Raw genomic sequence first — 11,362 nt, forward strand, 5'->3', positions numbered from 1 at the left:
GTTTAACGCCGCTTTTAACATTATTCCAGTTATATCGTGGCGTGTCAGCTTAATGTGAGAGGAAAGCCCGAAGTGATGCAGGTCTCAGACGTTTACCACTTCGATGAAACCCACGAGCACGGGTATGGTGCTGACAAACTTAGAAACATAATCGGGGCGAACCGGGATTCAGACCCACAATCATAGTTTTCTGGCGTGCCCAAGGGACGCAACTCTGCACAGCGAATCGTGGCGCCTTAGACGACTGGGCCATCCGTGCCCCCAGATACAAAAAGAGGACATAGTTGGTTATGTGTCATTTGTAAACTATCAAACAGTGTTTCTGTACACGATTAAAAATTAAACTTGCACATGGTTGTACACCACAAGTACGACAGTGTACACCATTTTGTACACTGTACAAACTACAGCATTCTCAATTATCCACTAAAACTCCATTCCATCATGATAGACACACAAGCCCCATGTGCCACCATGTTATCATGGTTATCAACAGCTCATGAACAGACCACATCGAGAGCATACAGCTTCAACATTGTTCAACACGTTACTGAACCCCAACAGATTCTCACTCCCATGGACACTGTCGAGGCAATGTTTGATCAAATATGATCATTTCGGCCCTTAATTATGTTCATACATGCTTATAAGAAAACATGCTGATAACATTATGAAAGTGATCTATTTTTACCTCCAAACATTAGCAATGATCACACAGAAACAATAAGACATTTGAAAAAAGGACCATCAGGCATAATCAGAATTTTTTTTTCAATTTCACCTTTTTTGTTTGGCTAAAATAAAATAACATGCACAGTGACAAACCCCAATTCGAACTACATTCGGGTTCTGTGTTTATGACCGTGTACTGTTGAAGTGGAGCCCTATTGGTAAATGTCTGCAAACAGTACTATCGTCACCTCACTTGAAATACATGTATCTGTGTTAGCAAGGTTTCACTGCATTTTGAAATTACCAGTATAGTTTTGTTTGTGTGGTTGTTGTTCAAGGAAGCACTCAGCAATATTTCAGCTATATGACAGTGGTCTGTAAGCAATGGAATCTGGACCAGACAATCCAGTATAAAATTGTGCTTCAACAGCAAAATCCTATTTTCCCCCATCAGTAGGCATCATGGGCATGTCAAGTGAAGTAATTTTTTTAGACATTGCCATAAATATTGACGAAGGATTTATCTAGGATTGTAAACAAAGTGCCCATGGCAAGCAAACTGACAAGAAAATCATTATTTTGTTCCAAATTGGGATTTCTAAAAAATATTATTTTCCTAAATTCAGAAGTATTTTAACATTGCCTTCAGTGCGATAATGTAAACGTTAAGCATTAATGCTCTTTCACTTTATTGGCCCTGTTGTCTGTGATATACAACAGGAATTGGAAAAATTCTTCTAATTCCAATTTGGGAAATTTTACTGACATATGCTGCAGTCTAGATCTCTGTTGGAGCAAGTTGTACATCCACATGTATTTTTACCACTTATCACTCCCCGATGTTTACAGTCTTTTCCTGTTTATTTCTTTACTGTGTTTTCCGACTTTCAGAACAAGTAGAGAAAGAAAAAGGGCCTGAAGATCACGATCCACCAGAATATTTTCAGCTAATCTAACAGAATACATCAATACTTAACAGGTTTGTGTACACCAGCACACTATGTTCCTCCATCATGTGTGAATACATACGGCCACTTTGCAGTGCAGTAGTGATGTGTGTGTATTTCTGGGAACCTAATCAGCATGATGAAATGGTACCGTCTGTACGTCCTGGAGACCCGTGAAGATTCCGGGGTAGATTAGGTCTTCAACAACCCATGCTTGCCGTAAAAGGCGACTATGCTTGTCGTAAAAGGTGACTAACGGGATCGGGTGGTCAGGCTCGCTGACTTGGTTGATACATGTCATCGATCCCAATTACGCAGATCTATGCTCATGATGTCAATCACTGGATTGTCTGGTCCAGACTCGATTATTTTACAGACCGCCGCCATATAGCTGGAAAATTGTCAAGTGCGGCGTAAAACAATCAACCAACGTCCTGGATGTCAAAAAGAGCTCTCCTCCATGCATGATTATAGCGTGCACCCTGCCACTGCCGGACACTGAGGCCACGTGTAGATAAACAGCCACAAGGCTAAGGCACATGTTGAACACATTGTTCTGCAAGAAACAGTATGGCTTGTGTTATCTGAACGTTCCATGGTCTGTGCACTCTCTGGCTCCCCTCTTGCTGGCACCAGACCCGTGAAGATTCCGGGGTAGAATAGGTCTTCAGCAACCAATGCTTGGCGTTAAAGGTGACTATGCTTGTCGTAAAAGGCGACTAACGGGATCAGGTGGTCAGGCTTGCTGACTTGGTTGATACACATACATGTCATCGATCCCAATTGCGTAGATCGATGCTCATGATGTCAATCACTGGATTGTCTGGTCCAGACTCGATTATTTTACAGACCACCGTCATATAGCTGGAATATTGCTGAGTGCAGCGTTAAACAACAAACAAACAAAACAAACAAATCATGCTGGCACCAGGCCTTTGTTTGATTTGATGGTTTAAAATAGTGGTTTTACAGCATTAGAAATAGGCATTAGTCCTATAGTCCTTACCAAACTGCCCAATAGTTACAGTATCAAAAGGACTTATATAAACATGTTTCGCATTCAGCTGCTAAACCTGAACAAGTCTCCTGGTGGTAATGAAGGCCGGGAATCAACCAAGCGCTAACGGTGAAGTGACACCAATACACAGGATATTCAAAGTCCTATTACACGCGTTTCAGTGACTTTGCCCTAGCGCGCAAAAAACCGGGTCCTGCAGTAGGAATTGAAAATCCACATCCCAGAGACCACCCTGACTGATAAATTTGCATTTTTTAGGGGTTTTGCTATGTTATCATTATAAGGAATAGTGGACTAAAACTGTTAGTTTCTATTGCTGGGCTTTACCGCAAAGTGGCCCATATGCATGCATGGGCGATGGAGGAGCGTTATATATACAAGACTGTGAAGTATTAATGATGAACAGAAAATATATCTGCTGCTTTAGAAATTTGCACTAGTCCTATAGGACTGGCCAAACGGCTCAATAGTTAGGGTATCATAAGGACAAGTGGAAATTTGCCCTTTTAACACATGTTTAAAGGATTTTGCTATAGGTTATGATTATAAGCATAAGTACTAGGAGACTAAAACTGTAGGTTTCTATAGCTGACTGAATAAATTGCTGTAGTCCATTCTAAAGGGTGTATTGCACCATGGTGGAATAGTCCATGGTTAAGTGAGTGAGTATGGTTTTACGCCGCTTTTAGCAATTTTCCAGCAATATCACGGCGGGGGACACCAGAAATGGGCTTCACATATTGTACCCATGTCGGGAATCGAACCCGGGTCTTCGGCGTGACGAGCAAACGCTTTAACCACTGGGCTACCCGACCGCCCCTCCATGGTTAAGGTATTGTTTTCAGACATTAAAATAGATGTGGATGGAGGTTAACAGAAATCTTATTTTAACAAAACGTGTAACTTTTTATGCATGTTTTATGCCTTGGTCCCATATTCAAATGACTAGAGAGTAGTAGCAGCTCTCCAAAAATAACCAAAAAGTATAGTTACCGTCATTGCTGAAATCAACTTCATTGTCATCTACTTCATCGTTTTCATCTTGGAATACTAAAAAGTCATCTGCACTTTGGTCACCATATCTTGCTTGACTAGTACTGGGTTCGGTGTAATCTGGCACATGTGGAACGTTTTGTTGGTAAGATGAGGATGAAGAGCCGGGCGAATGCGAAATAGAAGGTTGTGGATGAGAGAGTCGATCTAGAGCTGCTTGGGACGTTTGCGTATGAGGTACATCTGATGAAAAGTCAATTTGCATGTATGGGACTTCTTTCTTGACACTTTCCGCAGGATGTGGATCAGGCTCTATTTCTATCAAGTCAGGTTCTTCTGGCTCTGTCTTAACTGTGGCATTGCAAGGTAGTCTTGTGTTATTAGATGATGATGATGATGATGATGATGACTGGTGGCTGTTTGACCCTCGACGTGTTGTTGGCGACTTGTGTTTCGTCATAGTTGGGGAATCATAAAAGGAATTTCTACTTGCTTTTGCTGGCATTGTAACAGACTGTTCACGAGTTCTTTTGCCATGGTTTATTGTAGGTAATGGATGATGCACATTGCTTGAATTTTGATCAAAGTTTGTATCTTCCTGAGGCATTAATGATCTATCCACGTCAAAGACTGATAGCTTCAATGTCTTGCATTCATTTTTGGATATAATGCTTGCACCTGATGACACACCATCAACTTTGAAAGTCAGTTTATTTGATTTTAACAAAACCTGAATGTTTGCATCTTGCGTCGTGCCATAAGAGTTGACCGAAGCCGGGAATTCCATGTCAGAACATCCCTTCTGTAGAGTCGCACACAGGCTACACAAATCAATAGGAATTGTGAATTCAAGAGTTTCAATGAACATTGTTTTAGATTTCAACAAGACCCTAGTAAGAAATACAATTCTTTAGCCGAAGCGATATGTTATCGCAAAACCATTAGAACCACCTAAAATCAATTCAGCGGGTAGCGTTGAAGCAGGTGCGCGAAATTTGAAGAGTCGAGTGCTTTGTCGTCTTTTTCTTGATTGGGGTCCAACACGCTTTTGAAATGGCTTCATGAACTATATCACCAATAGAAGTTTCTATAAATGTATCTGTTACACCAAGCCTACGCCCTCTTCTAATCGCGAAACATCACAAATTTGCTACATTCAAATAATGACCTATCTTTTATCTCTTCGGCGGCCATGTCAGTTCTTGTCAAGGGAGGTAACTCTGTATTAGGCGATTTTTGTCAAGTCACAACTGATCCGTTGTAGAAGATTCGTTCTATCACAGACCACGTACATCGGTATATGGTCTTTGGTTCTATTGCGTATATACGTCCGCGCGTAAAGCCATCCAAATTATGTTTTCTTACATGAGTTAAAGAATGGAACAAATTGCAAAACGGGATAATTAAGTATTCTGCTTTTTAAACCGAGGAAATTACATGGAAAAAAAGCACGGATCAATTTCTGTAACAGCTGAAAATTATGACACGTAACAGCACAATGTACACTATTTTATGTGGAATGACTCATTCAATCGTGGTGAATATGAAGTGATACGCTTTATTGGGGCAAGATTAGATTTTCCATGATTTGTTGATGTATATAGTTCTTTTTTTACATGTTTGACGTGGGAAACAAAATTGGAGAGAAAAAAGTGAAAATGTTCCTTTGGAGGTTTTTAAGAAACCGTTTTTGCCGTTCTACCATTTTCTCCAAATTGTTTGAGGCCATTTTATTCCGGGACCCAAATTCCAAAATATGACCCTTGGCAACTTGACAATCCGTGCCCATGGAGATCCGTACCCAAACAAGCTTGACGGACTCAAATGTTGGATAGCCCGTACTCACTCATACTTAAATCAACTGGATGACTCGTACCCCAAAAAGCGAATCCGTACAAAATGAAAATATATATGATTTTAAACATTAATCGTTTGTAGTCTTACCTGCAGCAATGACCCAATGAAAATATGGGGCGGTCGGGTAGCCTAGTGGTTAAAGCGTTCGCTCGTCACGCTGAAGACCCGGGTTCGATTCCCGACATGGGTACAATGTGTGAAGCCCATTTCTGGTGTCCCCCGCCGTGATATAGCTGGAATATTGCTAAAAGCGGCGTTAAACCATACTCACTCACTCACTCACTCACTCACTCACTCAATGAAAATATACATGATTTGAAACATTCATCGTTATTATTCATACCTGTAGCAATGGCTCTTTGTTTGTTTTGTGTTTCGAGCGAGCTCATCGTCTGAGAAGTCAATAAGACAGAAACCCATCAATGTGAAGTTCCTGTCATACAATTGGTTTGTTTGTTGTTTAACGCCGCACTCAGCAGTCTTCCAGCTATATGGCGGCGGTCTGTTAATAATCGAGTCTGGACCAGACAATCCAGTGATTGATATCATGAGCATCGATCCACGCAATTGGGATCGATGACATGCATCAACCAAGTCAGCGAGCCTAACCACCCGATCCCGTTAGTCGCCTTTTACGTCAAGCATAGTCACCTTTTACGGCAAGCATGGGTTGCTGAAGACCTATTCTACCCCGGAATCTCACTGAACTGTAATTAATCGAATCTGGACCAGACAATCCAAGTTGTTACATGTAAAGAACGATTATACAGAGAGAGTCAGAACGATAAGAACAGGGCTTATCCCTGATATGTTGGATGCACATAGAAATGCTTAGCTCTCCTCTAACGAGGTAGTGATAAATGGCGAAGTCTATATATGTCCTTGAAAATGATGACCTCAGAAATCTCAGTAATCGACTCCAGGAACAGATGCTTGTCGTAAGATGCGGCTAACGGGATCGGGTGGTCAGGCTCGTTGACTTGGTGGATTTCAATTTGCGTAGATCAATGCTCGTGATGTCAATCACTGGATTGTCTGGTCCAAATTGCTACGCACGCACGCGTGTGTGCGTGCAACATTCAAGGACTACATTCCCATCTACAAGACTACGCCTTAATGACTATTCCCAGAATGTCAAAATGGTGTATTTTTTAAAGTTAAGGATAATTTCATCATTGGGTTTCTACACATGCTCCCTGAAAAAAAACCTTATACGAGGACCCTGACACCGATGGTATTGAAGCGTTGGATACTGAAATATCAGCCATTACGCTATGGTAGTGATACACCTATCCTATATTTATTAGGGGATCTCAATGGAGTTGGGTCGAATGATGATATTATGATTTTACGAAGATGACCATGACTCTAATTACCTTCTACTAACAGATCTGTATGTAGCTGATGACTTTAGGCTTTAAAAAATACGAGAATTGGTTCTCAGGCAATGTTTTTTGAAAATATAGTGCGGGCGGGCAGTGTCTTTTTTTTTTATTGTAGATCAAACAAGTATGTAACCAATAAACAGTTATCAATAAGCAATTGTGTACTATCAACCTGGGAAAGGGCCTCCCTACATAAATGTATTCTTTGATGAGTAAAATACTGGAATACAGTATTCGACCACCGTTGGACTTGGAATATTTGAGGATTTCTTTTCTTTTTTTAAAAATGGAAATACAGTAAACTACGGTTATAGCGAACACTCTTGTAACGAACTGATGGATATAACGAACTTACTTTTTTGGTCCCGACTATTTGCTGTAGTTATCCTGTACATATGCTTATAACGAACTACGGTTATAACGAACTAAAATTAGTAGTCCCTTTGAGTTCGTTATAACCGTACTTTACTGTAAAAACGAAACGTGCAGCGAACTTTATGATGATGCGAGCCCTGCCTGAGAACCAAGACTATTTTTTAGCCTTAACGAGAAGAGAGCAGCACAAGACCTTGTAGTGAATAAGTATGGTTTAACACTCGCGTGGAATTATGCAAGTTGTGGTGATTACACATTGTAAGTGGTAAGGGAAAAGGTTCAGACACGTGTATTTACTAGTAATGGTTCAAGCCTCTTTGACTATGTACCAGCAACTACTAACTGTTTTCAATCTGTTATAGATATCGTTGTACATTCCAGAACAGACTCAGACCATCTTACAGTATATTGTATTTTACAAGTTAAATTAAATTCAAGTGTTGTTAATGTTGTAAATGATGGCGGTGTGTGGAAATTTAATTGGATTAATGATAAATGATTTAGACAATTCAATGAAGCTGAACATTCTGAAGAATCAAGTAACATCGAATGATTTTCTGCTATTGGTACATTTCAATGTTAATGCTGCCACTGAGAAGCTAGTGGAGCTCTTGCAACATATGGGGAGTCATCTTAACAGTCGACAGTCTTAACAGTTAACTGTAACAGTCGACAGGGTTTAAAGCGTGTACAACCTTAATGGTTTGATCATGAATGTGAGCTCGCAAAAAGAACCAAATATTGTCGTCTAAATACGTTTTGTAGATGTCGAACACATCATAGTTTGACTGGGTATATTCAGACTAAGAGAAGTGCCAACATTTCAACAATGCAATCGCGAACGAGATTCGTACGACAGTTGCAGATGACGATTGTAAAAAGTTTTGGTTTAAAATAAAGGCACTACTGCAGAACCGTAATGAGAAGATGCACATCTCGTCAGAGAAGTGGTTTATTTATTTTAAAGATTACTGAATCCGACTCGTTGTAACGGCAGTGATGGGTTTGATGCAACTGTCAATGATTAAGTGACACATGATGATGATGAATATACTTATTGTAACAGTATGGATAATCTGTATAGGAACGTTTTACCAGAGATGAGATTGAGAAATCAATCAAGTCACTTAAAATGGGCAAATCCCCGAGTTATTTTCGTTGGGTACGAATCTCCGTGCATTAATAAGGACACATTGCGTCAACAAGTCTTATTTTAGAACGTTTTCTAATATTTGAACACGAGCAATTCTTAGAAAAAATCGGCCTATTCAATCATTTTAGACATACATATGTATTTGATCACGTCAGATATGTGTGTGTGCGTGCGCACGGGCGCGTGCGTGTGCGTGTGTGCGTTTGTGTGTGAACAGAACATTGGAGTATAAGACCAGAACATGATAACCCACACATGGTTAATTTTGTATTGAACCAAAATATCATAACAATTGTATGAAGATGATTTATTGTTTTCACCAGGTAGCACGATGCCGATTTCTCGGGCCGTTTTGTGACGTATCGCGATCACGTTTTGGCTATAACCCATTTCAAGTAGGCCTATGAAGACCTTTACTAGCACGAGTTAAGCTTGGGGTCCGTATTATTCACTGTTGTTGTGTTTAACTGAAAGTCGGAAAGTAATTTATATTGTTAACACAACTGAATTTAGAGAAATTCGACCACGCTTCTATATATGTGGATAGTTAACGTTGTCAGACGTTAGGGACACGAAGGAAACGCAGGAAGTCTCCGTTAGCCAATACTCGGAACACTGAAGATGTTTCTTGATTATAACATGCAGAACACTGTATGTGTAACACTTGTATGTGTAACATACCGAAGACGTTTCCTGGTGATCATATTCAGCACACTGAAAAGTCTATTGGTGATCATTGCCTTCCTCAACCCTATTAGACATAACAAAAGATTCATTTGTACACATCACTAAATATTAACTACCAAATTGATGATCATAAACAAACAACAACTTTTTTCTGCTTAAAGCTTTCTTTTATTTCATGTACAAAATATTAACATATTAACAACAATATTATTATTTACAGAGCACTTGATTTGAATGATATCAACATATGAGGATGGAGACTAAGTCATTCATGTGATATGAGTGATGTTACCATGACAACAGTTACACAATGTCACCATGGTAACCAACTTTGTAGTCATAGTAACAAAGTGTTACTTTCTTCACTGCCATTAACAGGGTTAAAGAGCAGCTCTGTAAATGAAAAGCCTGGCTCTGAGTAGTAAACACCTCCTCCTAAAAGCATTTGTGAAGTTAATCTCGTAAACTGAATTCCTATTTTCCTAACAGTGAAACTACAACCGTAACAGAATAATAACAATGATGGAAAAGCAACCCTGAGATACTAAATCAGCAAAATACATAAACATCACATAATATTCTCAATTAAACAACCACACAAAAAGTTTTAAAACAATCACAATTTTAAGATTCAGTTTCAATACTGTTCATATTTGAGCATGATTCCTTTTAAGTCCTTGTACACTCGGTGATTAAGCTTATTATTTACTAGTTTTTGATATTTTCTTTTCTCAGATTCCAATTGAGGTTGGTACATTACAAAAATACTGTTATATCATATTGGTTTGAATTTTTTGCATGGTTAATTAAATAAAATTGTAAAATAAAATATGTGACCTTGAAATCTTCTTCCCAAAGTTGGCTATTTTAAAGAGCAATGTCTCCCTTGAAGACATCCTTTAGGTAAAGCTCACAAATCGCTGGGCAAAAGAAGGTATCCACCCATATTTAATGGTGGCTAAATAGGAAATAAACAAAAAATAGTTATTTGATGGTGATTATTTGACACTGGAAACATAGTTGTGTATTGGCCCCTAGACTTGCAGTGTTTTGGCAACTGTTTTCAGCCATGAAACATGTTTATAAGGTTTGTAATATTTGGTCAAATCCAATTTTCAAGTCTGTACCTTTTTTGTCCAGCAGTCAATTAAGTAACACATATACGAGTAATCTTGTTAATAAGGTTGTCAACATTGTGGAAATCATACACATATGACACACTCTGCTTGGGTAATGATCCATTCTCAAATTCTACAGTAAGGGACCGACTATTTGACATTCTGTCGGGAGGCCTGGAACTTTGTATTGAGATAAGATATTTTTTTAGCTACAGCTACAAAACCAGATACATGTATGTTTTCATCTAAAACTATGAGCTTAAATTCCTTTAAAGAAATATACCTTGCAACGATGTAATTTTTGTGGCAGGCAATTTCTTTTTCAACAATCTGAAGCATAAATCTTTTAAAGAATTTTCGGGGATAATTTACATTTTCCGATAAAATCCCAGGCCTCTATCCTGAATATGGAATGGTCAGTCCCTTACACTGAGCAAACACAAACAATAACATCCCAGACAGACATCAATGTAGTACAAACATGATGCAAGGCATGGCTTTATCTCAATCTCATTAAAATCAGATCTTAGTTCTCGCTCTCGCTAATTCTCGGTAGCGAAAACTAAGATCTGATTTTTATGAGATTGGGCTTTATCTAGGTTACCAACCCACGTGTCCTTGACACTAATATCATCACTTTCTTCAAAATTGAGTTTTAAATACAAGCCATTAGTTAGCTGGAAAATAGTTTAATCTAGTTTGCAAATCTTAACTGATATTTGCTGCAGATATGGGTGCTGAATATAGGCCTCAGAGCAGGCCTAGATATAAATCCCTGTTTGAGATTAGCAGTTTGGTGTCTCATGAAAAATACCACACTGTGAAGCAAAGATGATGAATTGGTTCAGTGGTGCCTGTTGGCAAATCACATACTGTATAAGAAAATAAGAAATGACTAGCATAGCATCAGAAAATAAACACACATTTATCATGTTGTTTATCAATACAGGAACGTATTATATTACTAAGCATAAAACATGAAAATTGGAGGACAACCATATTTCGCATGAGTTGATCACACTCACACCTCCAGTTGTTAAAATCTCATCGATCAACCAGATCGGTGAAGATTACTGTGTGCTACTACATACAGCATGAAGACCAGTGAATAAGTTATGGGTAATGGACGGCACCAATACTTAATTGACAGCAATATG

At 38.9% G+C, this 11,362-nt stretch overlaps 1 protein-coding gene across 10 annotated transcripts in view; it reads right to left on the reverse strand.

Annotated features, from left to right (window-relative positions):
* Nucleotides 1-4,829, reverse strand: part of LOC124116950 (protein glass-like) — a 55,057-nt gene extending 50,228 nt beyond the window's left edge. For all 10 annotated transcript variants that reach the window (XR_006858205.2, XR_006858206.2, XM_046478605.2 and 7 more), the window contains exon 1: nucleotides 3,631-4,829. Coding sequence is in view for 8 of the 10 variants with exons in the window: in XM_046478605.2 (XP_046334561.1) it covers nucleotides 3,631-4,498 (868 nt within the window). In the remaining 2 variants the exon portion in view is untranslated. The remainder of the gene's footprint in view (nucleotides 1-3,630) is intronic.
* Nucleotides 4,830-11,362: the final 6,533 nt, after the last annotated feature.

The sequence above is a fragment of the Haliotis rufescens genome, unplaced genomic scaffold (assembly GCF_023055435.1).
Source record: "Haliotis rufescens isolate VD_foot unplaced genomic scaffold, xgHalRufe1.0.p SCAF_9, whole genome shotgun sequence".
Classification (NCBI taxonomy): domain Eukaryota; kingdom Metazoa; phylum Mollusca; class Gastropoda; order Lepetellida; family Haliotidae; genus Haliotis; species Haliotis rufescens.